This window comes from Nicotiana tabacum, chromosome 21 (assembly GCF_000715075.1).
Source record: "Nicotiana tabacum cultivar K326 chromosome 21, ASM71507v2, whole genome shotgun sequence".
NCBI lineage: Eukaryota > Viridiplantae > Streptophyta > Magnoliopsida > Solanales > Solanaceae > Nicotiana > Nicotiana tabacum.
The window spans coordinates 93,974,068-93,993,203 of NC_134100.1; the positions used below are offsets into that span (position 1 = coordinate 93,974,068).

General features: G+C 35.0%; 2 protein-coding genes and 1 long non-coding RNA gene across 8 annotated transcripts; 2 read left to right on the top strand and 1 right to left on the bottom strand.

Annotated features, from left to right (window-relative positions):
- The first annotated feature begins 1,477 nt into the window (after positions 1-1,477).
- LOC107758963 (serine/threonine protein phosphatase 2A 57 kDa regulatory subunit B' kappa isoform) lies at positions 1,478-6,747 on the top strand. Of its 2 annotated transcripts, none has more exons than XM_016576810.2 (3): positions 1,478-1,879; positions 2,882-4,103; positions 6,163-6,747. In XM_016576810.2, the coding sequence occupies exons 2-3, from the start codon at positions 2,943-2,945 to the stop codon at positions 6,523-6,525; spliced, it is 1,524 nt and encodes a 507-aa protein (XP_016432296.2). In that variant the 5' UTR covers positions 1,478-1,879; positions 2,882-2,942; the 3' UTR covers positions 6,526-6,747. The 2 variants fall into 2 exon arrangements, with proteins under 2 accessions (XP_016432296.2, XP_016432297.2); XM_016576811.2 differs by having other exon boundaries at positions 2,886-4,103.
- A 2,372-nt stretch (positions 6,748-9,119) lies between these two features.
- On the top strand, positions 9,120-10,191 carry LOC107758968 (uncharacterized). Its single transcript, XR_001642088.2, has 2 exons — positions 9,120-9,285; positions 9,762-10,191. It is a non-coding gene; the product is annotated as an uncharacterized LOC107758968 (long non-coding RNA).
- A 683-nt stretch (positions 10,192-10,874) lies between these two features.
- Positions 10,875-16,695, bottom strand: LOC107758964 (uncharacterized). 5 transcript variants are annotated; one of them, XR_001642087.2, is made up of 3 exons: positions 16,508-16,664; positions 12,316-14,233; positions 10,875-11,178 (listed from the first exon to the last, which is right to left on the bottom strand). XR_001642087.2 is itself a non-coding variant. In XM_016576813.2 (3 exons), exon 3 carries the CDS (start codon positions 14,123-14,125, stop codon positions 12,422-12,424), a length of 1,704 nt encoding a protein of 567 aa, XP_016432299.1. In that variant the 5' UTR covers positions 14,126-14,233; positions 14,321-14,387; positions 16,508-16,644; the 3' UTR covers positions 12,085-12,421. The 5 variants fall into 5 exon arrangements, 3 of the variants coding, with proteins under 3 accessions (XP_016432299.1, XP_016432298.1, XP_075098203.1); XR_012704444.1 differs by lacking the exon at positions 10,875-11,178 and adding an exon at positions 12,085-12,188; XM_016576813.2 differs by lacking the exon at positions 10,875-11,178 and adding an exon at positions 14,321-14,387 and having other exon boundaries at positions 12,085-14,233; positions 16,508-16,644.
- Between the last annotated feature and the right edge of the window lie 2,441 nt (positions 16,696-19,136).

Here is a 19,136-nt window from a genome sequence, read left to right on the forward strand (position 1 = left end):
GTCACCCCTAGTAATGTAAAAAGATAGTTTGAAGAACAAAATAAATTTATAAAACCTAAATACTAACATAAATATTCATAACTTTTGTGATGGAAAAAAAAAAGAGGAGAGAAGGGATATAGAGTAACTAACAGGAATCTTGTGAACTTATATCACGAGCTGATGCTGCAAACTAATTTAGCTGAATAGAGGGAAATTCACGATTTAAAAGTGATGATGTACATGTTAATACATACGTGGGATTATTATACAAATACTAGGTCAAATTTACTGTTTAATTTTTCTAATAAATATACATAAATTATACATAATTATCATATATATATATATATATATATATATATATATATATATATATATATATATGAATTATACATATATTACATACTTACCGATTGTTTTTAATTGAGTGGTGGCTATTTAGGTTGGATGAGTGGCTAAAGGAAAGAATGAGTTTGTATGAGTAACTGAGTAAGTGAATAATATACTGAATTTAGCTCTGTTAAAAAAAGTATAAAACAAAAAGAAAAAGACAAGAAACAAAATTACAAAATTCTCCTATGAAATGCAAAAATAGTCAGATTTACAAATGGTCATTGAAAAATAGCCACAGTTTTAAAAGTAATCGAAATTTAGCCACTTTTCATGTAAATATAAATCTGAACGAAGACACTGTTCAAAATCCGGAAAATATTTCACTATATCAGTATAATAAATATGCTGGAGTTCCAGTATAATATACCGGTCCAGCATAATATACTGGAAGTTCATACACATGTACTCCAATCTACAGTATATTATGCTGGAACTTTCTGTGTGTTGGAGATCCAACATAATATGCTGGAAGTTCATACAGAGGTGCACCAAGCTGGACCGGTCCGTGTTGCAGCAAAATAGTGGCTATTTTTCAATAATTTTGCAAACGCTGGCTATTTTTAAATTACCAATCCAAAATTTTTACCTTTATTTGATAAGCTAAAATACATAAATTTTTCGACCCAATTCAACTATTCACTCAATTTCAATTTATGTAGTGATCCTTTAATTGGATACAAAATTTTAAAAAAAAAATTAAAAAACTTGTGATCTTAAACATTTATTGCCCCTCCCCTCTCCACAACCTGAGCCGAGGGTTTACCGGAAACAATCTCTCTACGTCAGCATACTCTCTACTCTCCCCAAACCCCACTTATAGAAATACACTAGGTATGTTGTTGTTGTGATCTTAAACATTTATGAATTTTTATAATTATAAAAGCATACGTTAATATTAAAATAAAAAAATATTTTTAAATATAAAAATATATCATTATTGAACGAATCACTAATAAAATATTGTTCAAGTATATTGATAGTAGTAATAGAAGAGAGGAAGTACGAAAATAGTTAGTAAATGGTACCAGTAGAAATGTGTTACAGTTGGTGAAATCAAACAGTATTTGGTAAATAAATAATGTTAGTACTACTAAATGTTAGTACAGTACATAACAGTCACCATCTAATGCCGGCAATTTCTGTGAAGATGCCACTGAGAGTTAGTATTCAAGTTGTGGCACTTTTTTCAAGAAAAAAAAATAATGCCTCACTCACTAAATTGTAAGAAGCCATTGTAGTACTAGTTAGGACATGAACAGTGGAAATAATCAAGAACTGAAAATACATTTTATGTTTTCTTCAAAGAAAAAATGGGCTCCTAAAAAACCCATCATTATGTCTTCAATCCCAAGTTTAAAAGTTAAAGACATGATGTGATTGCCACCATTACCTGTTCCTGTTTGTTTCTCTCTTATTATTGAGTATCAAAATATCAAAAAGCTTCAATCTTTCTGTAATTCCTCTGAAGAATCTTTAATTTCAGACCAGACCAACAAAATCCCAGGTTTTTTTCCTTACTCTATATCTCAGATCTTTTGAGAAAATGTTATGATAATGCTGAAGATTTGATCTATTTTGTGTTTTGGAATGTTGGAGTTGTTAAAGATTTCATCTTTAGCTATTTAGATTTTGTTGTAATCAGATCTTTTGAGATATGCTGTGATATTGCTCAAGTTTGATACTTTTTTGGGTTTTGGAATGTTGGAGTTGTTAAAAATTTCAATTTTAATAATTCAGATTTTGTTGGAATAAGATCTGTTGAAGGGGAGCTTGTCGTAATGGGTAAAGTGGTCACGGGTTAGAGCCGTAGAAGCAGCCTCTTACAGAAATACAGGATAAAACTGTCTACGATAGACCTGTTGTCCGACCCTTTCCCGGACCTTGAGCTTAGTGCACCGGGATCCCCAAGATCTTTGTGAAATGCTATAATAATGTTCAAGTTTTGATCTTTTTTGGGTTTTGAAATGTTGGAGTTGTTAAAGATTTCATCTTTAGTTATTTAGATTTTGTTGTAATCAGATCTTTTGTGAAATGCTACTATAATGCTCAAGTTTTGAACTTTTTTGGGTTTTTGAAAGTTGGAGTTGTTAAAGATTTCAACTTTAATTATTCAGATTTGTTGTTGTAACTGATTATTCACTCTCAGCTATTGCCAACAAAGATTGAATCTCCTTTTCTTTTAATTTTTTTTTTATGTTCTTACTTTTTTGGCCTGTGAATGTAGTGATCCAGGATTTAATCTTTCTCAGTCTTTTATTTTGTGTTGTGTTGGCCTCCGTGTAAATTCTGTCCCAGATCTGGAATTTGTGCAACTGCCTTTTACTGTTTAGTCTTATATAGGTGGATTTGGGATCGAACTTTTGTGTTCGATGAGTTTTTAGACGAAACAATTGCTGCATTGATAATACTGCTGTCTTCTTATGATTGCCACAAGATCTGTTATTTCTTTTAAAGTTGTAGGTTCCTGCTTTATTTTCTTATTATTTTTTTTTTGGAATATGCATAGGCAGATTGTTGTGGAGTGCCTACTTAGGTGTAGTCTTGGTGCACGTTGGAGCAACGCTACTATGCTTAAGCAAATTCTTGCAAAACTTCCTAGGAAATCATCGAAATGTGATTCGTTTGATACATCGGGAAGCAATTCCTGCAACAACAACACGAACTCAGGAAATGGAATTCCGTTTGCCAATAGTTGCACTGTCATAGCAACAAGGCTGAATGTAGTGAAGCGGATGTCGACAGCGATTTTTCCTACAAGTATTGTGGCTGGTGGTGAGTCTGTGGCACCGCACATTCCTTTTAAAGACGTTTCAAATGCGGAGAAGCAAAGCTTATTCGTAAGCAAGTTGAATCTCTGCTGTTCTATTTATGATTTCAATGATCCAGATAAAGATTCTGCTGAGAAGGACTTGAAACGACAAGTTTTGCTTGAGCTGAATGATTTTGTCGCTTCAGGATCCGCAAGATTCACGGAAACAGCAATCGCTGCTGTCTGTAAAATGTGCGCGGTTAACCTGTTCAGAACATTTCCTCCTAAGTCGTATCTCTCGGCTCGCGGTGAAAGTGAAGATGAAGAACCGATGTTTGATCCAGCTTGGTGTCATTTACAACTTGTGTATGACTTATTCCTTAGCGTCATTAGTCAAAGCTCTCTTGACGCAAAAGTTGCTAAGAAATACGTAGACCATTCTTTCATATTGAAATTGCTTGACCTATTTGATTCTGAGGACCCAAGAGAAAGGGAATGCTTGAAGTCGATATTGCATCGTCTTTATGGGAAGTTTATGATGCACAGGCCTTTTATCAGAAAGGCTGTAAGCAATATTTTTTATCGTTTTGCTTTCGAGACCGAAAGGCATAACGGGATTGCAGAGCTTCTAGAGGTTTTCGGAAGTGTAATTAGTGGATTTGCTTTACCGTTGAAGGAAGAGCACAGATCGTTTTTCTCCAGGGCGTTGATACCTCTACACAAGCCGAAATCTTTGGGTATCTATCATCAACAGTTAGCATATTGTGTCGTACAGTTCATAGAAAAGGAACAAAATCTGGCTAGCGTAGCGATAACGAAATTGTTGAGGTATTGGCCGGTGACAAGTAGCCAGAAACAATTGATGTTCATCAGTGAGTTGGAAGAGCTTTTGGAAATGATTAGTGTTGCAGAGTTCGAGAAGATCATGGTGCCGTTGTTTCGTCGTATAGGTTATTGCCTTAACAGCTCCCATTTCCAGGTAATGCTTCTTAATCAAAATGCTGGTTCATGCCCCTATAGTCTTTTTCTTTTCTTTCCGTGCAGTATGTTTTTTGATAAGGAACCTTTATCCTTCATTTTCTTATGTTTTCTCCTCCTGTTCTTGAGTACCTAAATACTGGAGTGATGCAAAATGACGATTTGCTAGGTAATGGTTTTTAAGACTAACTTCATATTTATTCTGCTATTGGAAAGGTTAGATGACAAATCCAGAATTACATACTCTGACTTCCACTTTATTGTGTGTGTGTGTGGAGAGAGGGGGGGGGGTGTTTGGTTAGATCCTTGGTGCTCACTTCTTGGCAAATTAAGCATTACACGACATATTCCTTTTTCTACTTTTATCTTGTCTACTTGTAATGCTGCTTCAAATAACTTGATATATTAATCTTCAACGTGATAAGTATACTGTGATCGTGAGCCTTGTTCATGATTTCTTTTAACGAGGCTAACTAGCCGATTAGCATTTTGGTTATTGAACATTTTGGTGACCACTCTCTGAATTTTGAAACGCAAAATCGTGTTGGTAGAGAAGGAATCGATATAGACGTGAATACTCTCTCAGTATAACTTTCTTTCTTAATAAGGTAGTTCTGTAGTAGGAAGAAAACTGGACTTGCTCTTGTACCACCTTGCATATTGGAGTATTGGATACTTCCACAAAGGTGGATTGTCATCTTCAGAGATCAGCTTGCTTCTTCTGAGCTGCAACACTTGGCCAACCATGTTAAATGAGTGTGTCTAAGTTTGCTATACGCTCAAACTCGATAAATAATTTTCTGACCAGTTAGGCTTAGTTGGTTGTTTCAGAAATCACTTCTCCAGTTTGACATTATTATATTAGGTACAGTTTAGCTCATTCACTCCTACCATAAATGTAGCTTTGCTACGACCTCTATAGATGCTTGCTGTATAACTTCAGATGTTCTCTTGAGCTTGATTATACATCTCCAGAATCTCAGGTTCTAGTCGCAGATACTTGCAAAATATAATTTCTTAAGGTTCTAGCTTAACATTCACATCTTTAAGTAGTGGCGTAACCTAGATGGTATCTGGAAGCTTTGCTTTTAGAACGCTAACTATGATACATAAGTTGAATTGTCTCCCTGATGTCTCATTCAACATAATTGGAGGCAATAATTCCGTATTCATGGTAGAGAAAGGGCAGCCCTGTGCACTAAACTCCCGCTATACGCGGGGTCTGGGGAAGGGCCCGGACCACATGGGTCTATTGTACGTAGCCTTACCCTGCATTCCTGCAAGAGGCTGTTTCCACGGCTCGAACCCGTGACCTCCTGGTCACATGGCAACAACTTTACCAGTTACGCCAAGGCTCCCCTTCAAATTCAAATCTTTAGCTTAAGATTATGGTAACTTCAGCTTCAAAATGTCATTTCAACAACTTTAAAGTGTGGTTTGTCAAGTTTAGGATGTCACCAAGCATGACAATGTCTGGTCCTTTTATGTATTTAGCAGGTTAGTGTTTGTAACTTTATATGCCCGTACGAAATAGGTTTGACTTTAATTTGAAACTTTGAAGTTGGCTTCATCCTGAAAATAAAAAGAACGTTGGAAGTCGAGTTTGGGATCTTATGCATCATTATTGCACCTTTTCATTGAAAACTTTTTCTGAATATAATGTAATAAATTCTTTAACCCTTTTGGAAGTAGAGCTTTATAGAAGAAGCTATTCACATTGTACCTTGCATCATAAACCATATTGATTGAATAGAGTCTTAATCCTCTGACACAAGATCCTCGATACTGTTAGTCAATATGTGTGCAGAGCCAGCTATGTGATCTCTTGACCAACTTGCTATGTCGCTCGTCCCTTTGAAGGGGATGGTCCCACTCCGAGCTCCAAAGATGTATTCATTTTAGGGGAAAACCCCCCACCCTGAGTGGGAGAAGGTTGGGACGGGGTTTGTCCCAATTTGTTTCTGTTTTCTTCTCCTTCCAAATCCCACATTCTTTAACTCATTCCACAATTGACGGCTTGCAACAAGTATCTTATTCTGCTGCTTTTAACAAATTTGCAGGTGGCCGAAAGAGCACATTTCTTGTGGAACAACGATAACGTTCTTAACCTTGTGATGCATAACAGGCAAGTGATCATGCCAATTATTGTCTCAGCTTTAGAACGGAACAGCCAAAACCACTGGAATAAAGCAGTTCTTAATCTGACTCAAAATGTGAGGAAAGTCTTCTCCGAGATGGATGAAGAACTTGTACTCGACTGCCAAGGCAAGCTCGAAGAAGAAAATTCAAAGTCAAATATTGCAGCCGAGAGACGAAGGTTGACATGGGAGCGCCTAGAAATTGCTGCTAATTATCAACCTGTTACCGTGCCTTCTAATATTTCAGGCCTGGTAAAACCCGCCACGTGTCTTGTTTCGTGCTAATATGATAATTGATTCATATCAGAAGTATCTTTAGCTCATTCACGTGGTATATTTCGCGACCAAAAAAAAAACATGCATGCTGTTTAGTGTATGGATTTGTCTTGAATATGAATGTATATAGATTCAGATTTCACTAATTTCTAAAGCTGTGGTAAGTGATTACTACCATGGCTTATTCTTTTGGTTTTTAAAGAAGATAAGTCATTTGGTTGCACTCACTTACATCACAGTTTCTTTTTTCTTTTTTTTTTTGAATCGCGTCGATATACTATTCGACATCAGCACTTAACTATATTAGTATGCTCTTCTTCTCAAGAATATGAAGAGATTAATTTTTCAGTATCCAAAGAATGGTTTTAGCTGTTTGGTTTTGCAGGTTAGCAAGTATTACCAAGTCAGATTGGATTTTAGCTTCTTTTGCATTTACCTTGTAATATAGATTTGGACATGGGAAGCGTTCCCTATCATGAATTTCTCCATTTAAGGCTGAAACTCGTGACTTCTAGTTAAGGGTGAATTATGAGGCAAAGTTGTTATATTCTTGTTATGCGATGAAATTAACTTAACTCACTCGTCGATTGTCATTGTGTTCCTATATATTGTCAAATGATCTTTTATTTTTAATAGACTTCGGATACAATCAATATACGTACCTAGGTATACCCTTCATCTACTTGTCTGAATAGAATAGAATGGATGGAGATTGAGACGTAGTTGATTGATATATCGATTGCGATAGCTATCTATTTGGAATTGCCTTGGGAGGGATAACATTTTTTGTACAATATAAAGAAAGTAACAAATATATTTGATCCGTTCCTCGTAAATTGACCTGGACACCACGATTATAAAGAAAAAAAGTCTTGGATTTGAGTAGTTCACGAGCCAGCTAGGGTCATAGTATGTTAGGATACATAGACAACTCATAAGTATGGACCACCATTTCCATTGTCTTTACTTCCTGCCTTCCATATTTAAGCTATCTAGTTGTTTTATGCACTTGCATAGTTGTCTTCCCATTACTAAATGGAAAAAAAAGAAGACATAAAGTACACAATAAAGATTGTCGCTTAATTGATAATGAAGCTGGTGAAAATCATGAGAGGCAAATGTTTAAATTTTAGCAAAGACAAAAAATGCTTCGTCATTTTTTAGTGGTGTCCAGAGGTACCCGCAGAGGCAGATCCAGATTTACACTTAATTGTTCAACCTTTTAAAGTTCTTAGCACTAAACTAATTGTAAAGTGTAATTTTCAAATTATGGGTTCATAGTATAATATTTGTTAAAATCTTAATTATCGGTTTTGAGTTTTTTACAAGCTTGATCCTTTTTTAACTGTTATTTTTAAAAAAAAATAGCATCATTTATAGTTTATTTCATAAAGAGCATTTTTTTTTATTATTAGCATATTATAAAAATTAAGCTCAATATTTAATAAGTTAACTGACTCACTAAGCAGAGGAAGTACTTTTTTTTGTCCATCTCCATTCTCCCTTTCCAACATTCATCTTCTTCACTCCATTTTTGAAAATCTGATGCATATGTGAATGCTACCTAAATTCAAGATGTATTGATTTATACGTCTTTTATACTTTGTATATCAAGTATCACTTTAATTCAAAATATATTTTTATGCATATAATTTTTGTATATTTATTTGTGAAGTACCATCTTATTTTAAGATGTATTTTTAATGTATATTTCAAATATATTTTATATGTCAAGTGCCATTTTAATTCAGGATGTATTTTTTATGTATATTTTTTTGTATATTTATATGCCATCTTAATTAAATTTAAGATATATTTTTTATGTATATTTCACATATCTAAGTGTCATCTTAATTGAAGATGTATATTTATATATACATTTTGTATATATTAATATATATTGTTATCGAAGTAAGATCTTTATGTTAAGAAAGGAAGAAAGAAGGAAGAGAAAAACTTAAGAAAGATAATTAAAAGGAAAACGAATGGAACAAATTTAGAAAATATATTGGCTTCGGCAAAAAACAAAATTAAGAAGAAAAGCTAATAGATAAAGAGAGAAAAAAAGCATGATTTTTCTACAAAGAATTATTCACTTTCCATTCAAATTGCTTATGTTTAGGGATTAATAATTAATATTCCTATTTTAATAGAACTGTGTGCTACAAATATAATTTTTTTCCTGTCACAGCTATAATATTGGGTTTCATGCTAAGAATTTATTATATTTTTTTTAAACTATGACAGTTACGTAAAGTTTTCAATAGTTGTTTACACATAATATTTGTTGAAATTTTAGTAGCTTTTGACACACGAGTGTGTGTGTTCTATGTCGAAATACTAGGTTCAACTTAACCCATAGCTAATAAACTCCATCTACTTTTGGTTACTTTACACTTGTGCTCGTAGCAGGTAACAGATACCCGGTGGAACAGTCGAGGTGCCCGAACACCACCACAATAAAATAGGAAGTAGAAAAAAATATGAAGTATTAATTAGACAACTTACCATCTACTTTCTTTAGGCCCCTAGACCCTAGCTATAATTGTTCATTGATTATTCACCTCTAGTCCATTTATATTCTCATCAACTTCACATACTTTATCTTAGGCAATCTCCCATTTTCTTTTCACACAAAGAAAGCAATTTAGGGAAAAACACAGAAAGAAGAAGAAGAAAGAAAATGAATGCTCCTCCAAAATATCAAAATATGTCATACTATGAACATGTCCAAAGGCGCCATGAAGAAAAGGGATGCCTATATGCTTGGTTTGTATCACAAAATCTAATCTTTTTTTTTCTTTATTGACATTATTCTTTTAGTTTTACTTCTTTAGTAAAAAAAAATAGTAGAGGCGGAATCAGAATAAGTGTACATGTCTCAAGCTTTAATGCGTTCAATTTTTAAAGTTCATAGTATTAAACTCACTGTACATCTGAAATTATGGGTTCAAAATTTAATATATATTGAAAATTTAGTGATTTTTCACGTATATATTTATTTTCCGTGTCACTTCACATGTACTCAACACTTTGCCTATGTGCAAAAAGCATAGCCAAACTCAAACCGGATAAAGAAAAAAGGTTGCGGCAAGTATAAATATAGTGTAACTATGGTGAATTATTTGGAATATTGAATTTAACTCGAACTAATTTGGAATTAATTCATAGTTGAGTGATATATAAATATTCATGTTCTAATCTTTTATTTTATTTTTTTGAATTTAAAAATCTTAAAATTGCAGTATGTTCACGCTATGTTGCTGCTTCTGCTGCTACGAAACTTGCGAGTGCTGCTTAAGTTCTGTCTGCTGTTGCTGCCCTTGAAGCAAACAATTATCAGTAATGCAATGTATTTCTATGTTACGCTGACTCTCCAAAATGTTGCCGCATCCGTATTGGATTCTTCAACCGGCATGCACTTGACGACATTTTCGGAGAATCCAAGCAATATAGGTGTATTTTACAAGATTGTTATTAGTAGTTGATGTTTCAATAAAACGGGATGTTAGTATATTACATATCACTATTGTATCTACTATGTTTTATATCCTTGTAATTTAAATTATTATTAGTTAATGATAAAAGTTAAACCTCTATCATTACGTATCTAAGTTATATATACTGACAGAGCGACAATGTAAATATTTTTTATAATAGCAATGCAGTTTAATATATGCTCACTTCGCCGTCTCAAGCCAATATAAAGGAAGAGGATAGCGATAGGCTGACTGCCAACTAAATAATGTTGAAAGCGGTGTAGTTTAACTTGTTATCACAGGTTAGTTATATTATAATTAAGGATTGAGAAGAAGGTGGTTGGCTTGACGAAAAGGGTAATGATAGTGTAACCTAAATAAAGATTATCGAGAGAAAAGATTAACAGATTTGAGGTAAAGGATCATTCAAGAGTTTAATAGATAATCCATAAAATATACATATTCCAAGCAGTGGCGGAGCCAGAATTTTCATCAAGGGGTGTCAAAATAAAAATAATTAGATACATCGAAAAATCAAGGGGAGTCAATATAGCAATATAGTGTAATTTTCCGGCGAATGGGTATCGCCTGACACCCCTTGGTTCAATGTGGCTCCGCCACTGATTCCAAGCATAAAATGTGTATATATATTCTTGAACAGTATATCTTTGATAACACTTGAGAGTATTACAAACTAAAACATTAATTTTAGACATAGAAGTAAATCGTTGAAGTGACAGTCTTAAACACATAGTAACACACTTACAAGCCGAATTGTGACAAAAGCCGATATCACTTGCATAAAATCCTTCGGACGCCACTGATCTAGTCTCAGTATTTAGAAACACTATAATCTTATTATATGTATACATGTTAAAATTTTTCTTTTTTGCATATGTGGATAACTTCAGACGAAAGCAACAAGTTCAGTTGACCGCACAAAACCTGTCCGAGAACTGCCACTGACTTCATTTCTGGTCCATTTTAAGGATAAAATCGATCTTTTAAACCCTTAAAGATCTTTGCGTTAATTTCAGCTTGAGGAGGCAGAGGTCTTGGGTTTCTGAGACAATCAACAAATCTCCATAGGCAATTGCAAATAGGTCGACACCAAAAAAGGAGAATCCCTATTTGTCCAATCATTCCTCCTGTGAAAGCAACAATAGCTAGGGGCTCCATGCTCCTACAATACAATTTTCTTTCTTTTCCTCGATATAATAGATTAAATTACACTGATAAATAAAAAGATCTTATACCACCAATATATATATAACTTAAACACTTGAGAGTTTAGATTGAGAGAGCTTGTTTCAAGTTCAAAACAAACACAAAAAACTTCACTTTTATGGCATGAAAGGGAAGTTCTTTTTCACAGACATTAAATTTATGTTGGTTTTTATTATAATTACTGAATTAAACAAAACTTTATCTAGTAACGTTCTGCATTTATTTCATTGTTAACAGTAATTTACTCTTTGAAGAATAAACGGCTAGATGCGTGCCATAAAGTTTGTTATATAAGTGATTTATTTCATGCATATTAATTTAGACGCTTTTAACGTAGCCATGAAATTTGTATAAGATGATTTATTAAATACGTTAATTTAACTCTTATTTATGGTTTTCATTAATTGCAATTAATAAAGATGTTAAAAATGTGTTGCCTAGGCTCGTGCTATGGTATAGTGGTTTAGACTTTAAGGTGTCTTTTGGTTGGAAACAAGTTATCCCAGGATTAATTATCCCGGGATAAGTTATCCCACCTTCCCATAGGGATAAAAAAACACTACTATTCCGGGATTAGTTATATCACAATTTATCCCAATCAAACATGAGATAACCTCATCTCAAATTTAATCACGGGATTAATCATCCCTTATCCCTCGTACCAAACGAGCCCTAGATAACAGCTATGCAAATCACTATTTTGTCAATAAACTTCCTGCAATTTGTCCAGAAAGTAGTTTGATCAGAGTTTGTGATTATACCCACGAAAAAAAGTATTTTCTTTCGATAACAGACACCAAATAAATCATAGAGAACATTACCTCACAACCATCACTAGCGTAGAACTTACCCGCACCCTGTGTTTACACCAAACTTAGGTAATTTAACTTTTGCAGTTAAAAGTTACAGTGAGGTTTGGGCACAACAAGCAACACTATTTTACAGTATCTGAATAGCCTAGAATGCCTGAACATACAATAAAGCTGGTTGAGACCTCTTATCTTATACCTTTCTACAATATTTACTAATTCTACCTCAAAGAAAGGAAGGAACCAAAAATAAAATATTGAAAAACTTCGGGAAGGGGCAATACCTAAATGAAGAAGGATAGAGGGGCCGATCCATTATCCATCAAGTTTTAAACTGTACGCCAAACTGGTCCTCCAGGGGGAGTTACACATCTAAAAATGTTGTGTACTCTAAACAGCCTCCGCTTTGCAGGTTGTCTTGTAATGTCCAGTTTGATTGCACTTACCACAACGGACAGTATGCTTTTCACGGTTATGATCTTCCACACATAACCGCTTCTTTTCAGGTCGTCCAGGTGGTCGACGACACTTGGGTGGCCGCACTAGTCGGGCTCTCGACCATTCAAGTTTATCAGAGATGGGGTGTACCTCTTTACTATAACTCTCGCGGTAGCTAGCTGCAGTGAAATATTTCTCTGTGAAGTCATACACATCCTTTTTACATGATAAGAGAGCAGCAACAGCATGAGAACATGGCATCCCATAAAACTGCCAATCACGGCAAGAACAAGATCGGGTCCCTATATTCACAATGTCTGACCGCTCTGCTGAGAGAACTTCAAATTCAACTTCATCTGACCTTAACACTTTATATTTGACAGCAAGAGTTCTTGCTTCCATAATGCGCTTCTCAGCAGATGGAGCAAGAATTGAACTCCATGTACTACTCCTTGACCGCCGCTGCTCGAACTCCTCCATTAACTTACTGTGAATCAGTTTAATCACCTGAATAATAGGAAGCTCCCGCGCTTCAAGAATCCATTTATTGAACTCATTAATGTTCGAAGAGAAATGACCATATCTTGTTCCGTCTAAATGTATTAAAGCCCAGCACGAAGGAGGATACTGTTGAAGCCACGTCGCTGCATCTGAAGAAACCTCCTCAATTTCAGCCATTTTCTCTTTAAACCCCGTGGTGGACGTAGAATATGCGGCTTTCCAGAGGAGTTGAACAAGCTTTGAATTCTTGAACTCTTTACTGATGCTTTCACTCAGATACTGCACACAAATTGCATGACAAGAAGAGGAAAATGTCCTCTTCACAGCATCTGCAATACTCTTTTGTCCATCAGACAGAAATGTAAGAGGTGATATCTTCTCAGTGCTCATCTCCAATGCCTTGCGCAACTCTAACAAGTACCACATCCAGCTATCATCATTTTCTTCATCGACAACACCAAAGGCAAGCGGAAATACTCCACCATCAGCATCAAAAGAAGTGGCGGATAATAAAGTACCTAAGTATTTGCTCTTAAGCTGGACACCACCAAGACAAATAACAGGCAAGCAACCCTTCACGAACCCATGAAGAGAAGCATGAAAGGAAATGAAGAACCTCTGAAACCGACTCTCTGAACCAGCTGTAAAAACCTCAGCATAACTTCCAGGATTTGTCTTCTTGATTTGTTCACAATATGTAGGTAATAGACAGTATCCTTCTTCAGAAGAGCCATATATAGCTTGCAGCCCTCGTTCCTTTGCCCTCCATGCTTGTTTGTATGGTATAGTTATCCCATACTGCTTATAAATATCATGCAAAATGTCTTTTGGCTTGTAATTTATGTTGTCACGCAAGCGCTCCTCTATGAAGTTCACTATCCAATCAACAGAAGCCTGACGTCCATTTTGTGCATTCTTTCCGCAGGTATGTGTTCCCTCAAGGCTTCTTATAGTAAAGGTAGGGGCATTGGGAAGCTTAACTGCACGAATACGCCACGGACAACCATCTGAGGCACATTTTGCACAGTAGCGACTCAGGTCACTTTTTACTATGCGAAGCTCAAAATGTTGTGCAATAGCAGCATCTTTAATTGCACTGCGCAAGGCCTTGACGTCAGGAAACTCTTGGCCAACAAAAAAACTTTCATCCTCCATGAAATAGCAATTTATGGGATCTCCACTTTTAAACAGCTAAAGTCCCAACTTAGCTTATTGGGAGTTGGCATGTGAAGGAACTGAGGAAAGCAGCCAATGCATCCAAACCTGTATATTCAACACGCAATTTCATTAGCATGAGCCAGCAGTTTGAAAATGCACAAATCAAACTGCTGCACAAATCTTTCGTAAAACCTCTCAAGCCTTGATCAGCAAAGGCCAAAATGGTTAGATGCTTCATCAGCATAGGGTGAAAAAGGTCCTGATAGAAAATGTTTGCAAACATGCACGTTAAAAATATGACTTTTCTCGACCTAGTTACTAGGACAGGTTTATGTCATCAGACTCAACATATGTGCTAATAAAATGAAAGAATAATTTTTGATAAGAAAAATGAAAAGAGCAGTTCCTTGGACATAATGCAAAAATCCCATTCGAAAACATAATATCATGCCTATTCTTTTATGCATCAGTTGGCTATAAAAGAGATCACTACGAGACTATGGAACAGCTATTCACCTTTCTCGGTAGACTGGAATTTAAAATCAAACAAATGAAATTACTTCATATGTTCCATGAAAACGACACAAATAGAAACTAAATACATTTTAAGGCAAGCAATAACGTCGCAAAGCTGAACATAGAATAAATGCAACGGACTGTCAGGTAGAATTAGAGAAATGCTTGATCCACATTAAAGATAAAAACCAAAGATGTTTTGCTTTCTATATTTCCAATAATATGGGAATTGTAGTGATTGACTGATTGATATTTCCTACAATTAAAGAAAATAAATTAAACTACTAATCCTACTCACGCCGTAAATAGATGCCCCCTTGGTCCATTTCAAATTCAGCCAGAGGTCTTTGAGTACAAACTCTTTTTTTTTTTTTTGGTGATAACAAGAAACATGATGTCTCGAGCTTTGAAACTCGGTGTATAATAGGTTCACCCCTCTAACTTTCTCAAGTTAAATACCAGCCTAGATTCACCAACCCGGCTTCGAACTAATGGCATGCGTCTACCACACATCCAGCGAGAACACACACGGCATGGACTACCAACATATCTTGTTATGATTGCTCCCCACGCTATCACATCGATAAGGACCTAGAGAGCTGCCTTCGCGTTTGGCATTCCTTCGTAGATCTCCGGATTTTAACCCTACACACGAAATTCCACACTGCTTGTCTCACTCGAGTGAATCAGTTTCAAGAGTATTCCGCCAATTTTTGGCGTTGTAATACCTTTTGCCCTACTTAGCAAAAGATAGGACACAATGGAAGAAAAGATAAACGATACATGTTATTTGAGAATATATTTTAGACATTAGCACTTTTACAATAGCTCTTATGCTTTCTCAGACTGGTTTAGACTTTCAGAAATTTATACACTTAGAAAATATCCAGAACTTATACTTTTTATTTAGATTTGCATAATATTGGCATGAGATGAGTTTAAATGAATTACATGGTTAGAGAGGATTCATATCGCCGACCAAACTTGTTTGGTGCTGAGGCGTAGTAGTTGTTGTTGTAATACCTTTGCCTTTGAACCCCTGGCTACTCTTTGAGTACAGACTTTAAAAAAAACGTGACCCCAGTCTCTCCCAGCCCACTCAAGCTCATTATTAGTGAACAAAATCAGCTGCACACCATATCCTTGGCGATTCAAATCACCTCTCCTAACCCCCCTAATCTAAAACTTACCCCCACCTTGTATTTACACAAACTCAATGAATATATGGCACATATCTTCACATGCCATTCTTATCACTAAATCATAGTTAATTAATACTTAATTTATGAACTAACCATGGTAAATTAGAATGATCTGGTGTAAACACTGAGTTTTTACCATTTAATTGCATATGAGCAACCAATTGTGAAAAGTCAACCTAGTTATCTCCAAAATCCCATGAGATAGAAAAAAACAATATTGATATGACCAATTTTTGATAAGAGCATTTCTAACATAATGATGCTAAATTCGCCCAAGGGTGTCACACTAATGGTCAATAAAGTAGGTGGAGAACTACAAAGTCTTCGGGAGTAAAAAATACCGGGTGATTTCTTCCTATAAGTCCAAGGAGAATTACCCACCTATACAGGTGGGGGTACACAGTACCTGCTGGAACAGTCAAGATGCACTCAGCGGTCAAAGAAAAAACATAATACTGCTAAATTCTTTGTAATTTAGAAATTAGTACTACTACTATATACTAAAGAAAAATTCAATTCCTCAACACAGAAATAATTATTAAAAAACAGAGAATAGTGCCCATGAAAAGAACATTTTAAATTGAAAATAGTTTTAATGAATTAATTAATGAATTTTAGAAGGGGAAATAATAAAGAAATGGAGGAAAGTTGCAACTTTTACCTAAATCGGAGTAGTGGACGGCGGCGATAAGCTGAGGAATCAGTAATATAGCAGATGACGGAGGTTGATTTGGGAATTTTGAATCATCGTGGACGATTTTCAAAACCCTAATTCGATGTTTTGTTCACAGAGAAGTAGAAATTAGCTTAGAAATATATTTGTGCCTTAACCCGTTTTTGAGTTTGTCTGCTACTTTGGTACCCGCTTCGACCCGTTTGCTTTGGTTAAGATTTTTGTTAAATGTTTTTTCATAAATATTTTGGAGAATATTTTGGACATAAAAAAAAAAGTCTTTTGAAATCTTTGATAATGTTATAAAATAAAGACTGTAAAGTAAAGACAAGTATAGAGAGAAATTGATATATTATTCAAACTTTAAATTTATGTACATAATGAACCGAAAACTCCTATATTTATAGAAGAAAGGAAGCAACTGCGAGACTTTTTAGGAAGCAGCGGCAAGACTTTTCTTTAGCTGATTGTAAGTTGTCTGCATAAACTGCTTGCAACCTGCCTGTTTAATAAGAAGCTGCTGCAAATCATTTTATTGAGCTGCTTGCAACCTGTCTGCATCAGCTGCTTGTAGATAAACTTCAACAGAATACTAAATGGATAATCTTCTTCAGGAAGATTATCTATAGCGGAGTAATAAATGGACATCCAAAATATAATTATTTTCATAACACTCTCCATTGGATGTTCATTAAAAGGTATTGTACCTCGTTAAAACCTTACTAGGAAAAACCCAGTGGGAAAAAAATCCTAGTGATAGAAAAAGAGTACACATATTTAGTAATACGCATTTCTAGCTGCCTCATTAAAAATCTTATAAGGAAAACACTATTGGAAAATCTTAATAAAGAAAAAAGAGTACATCACATATTTTACTCCCCCTGATGAAAACCTTGTTTCAAATATTTGAGTCTTCGCATTCCAATCTTGTATACCATCTTCTCAAAAGTTGAAGTTGGCAAAGATTTAGTGAATAAATCTGCCGGATTGTCACTTGAACGGATTTATTGTACATCAATGTCACCATTTTTCTGAAGATCGTGTGTGTAGAATAATTTTGGTGAAATGTACTTCGTTCTATCTCCTTTTATAAATCTTCCCTTCAATTGGGCTATGCATGCAATATTATCTTCGTATAAAATTGTGGGTCTTTTTTCTCACATTCCAAACCACATTTTTCTCGAATAAAATAAATTATTGATCCCAACCATACGCATTCCCTACTTGCTTCATGAATAGCTATTATTTCAGCATGATTTGAATAAGTAGCAATAATAGATTGCTTTGTGGAGCGTCATGATATGATAGTACCTTCACATGTAAACACGTACCCGATTTGAGATCTAGCTTTATGGGGATCAGATAAATAACTTGCATCTGCATAACCAACAAGATCTGCACTATCTTTGTTAGCATAAAACAAACCCATATCAAGAGTTCCCTTTAAATATCGTAATATATGTTTAATCCCGTTCCAATGTCTCTGTATAGGAGAAGAACTATATCTTGCTAGTAAATTAACAGAAAATGCTATGTCAGGCCTTGTAGCATTAGCAAGATACATTAGTGCACCAATTGTACTGAGATAGGGTACTTCGGGACCAAGGAGTTCCTCATCCTCTTTTGGAGGTCGGAACAAATCTTTATTCACTTCAAGTGATCGAATAACCATTGGTGTACTCAATAGGTGTGCTTTGTCCATGTAAAAGCGTTTTAAGACCCTTTATGTATAGGCAGATTGATGGATAAAGATCCCGTCTGCTAAATGTTCAATTTGCAGACCAAGACAAAGTTTTGTCTTTCCAAGATCTTTCATCTCAAATTATTTCTTAAGATATTCAATTGCCTTTTGGAACTCTTCTGGACTTCCAACAAAATTTATGTCATCAACATAAACAGCAAGTATAACAAATTCTGAAGTCATTTTCTTTATAAAAATACATGGACAAATAACATCATTTATGTAACCCTCTTTTAACAAATATTTACTGAGGCGATTATACCACATGCGCCCAGATTGTTTTAAACCGTACAAAGATCTTTGTAATCTAATTGAGTACATTTTTCGAGATTTTGAATATGCTTCAGGCATTTTAAATCCTTCAGGGATTTTCATGTAAATTTCATTATCAAGTGACCCGTACAGATAAGTTGTAACCACATCCATTAGATGTATTTCAAGCCTTTCACGTAATGCTAAATTGATGAGATATCGAAATGTTATGGCATCCATAACGGGTGAATATGTTTCTTCATAATCGACTCCAGGTCGTTGTGAGAATCCTTGTGCAACAAGGCGAGCCTTGTATCTTTCAACTTTATTTTTATCATTCCTTTTTCGCACAAAAACTCATTTATGACCAACTGGTTTTATACCAACAGGTGTTTGGACTACTGGTCCAAAGACCTCCCTTTTAGCAAGTGACTTCAATTCCGATTGAATTGACTCTTGCCATTTTGGCCAATTAAATCTTTGTCGACATTCTTCGACAGATCGGGATTCAAGATTCTCACTGTCTTGCACAATGTTAAGTGCAACATTATATGCAAAAATATTATCCACCACTATTTCAGATAGATTTAAATTAATCCCATCAACTGTAGACCTTATTAAAAG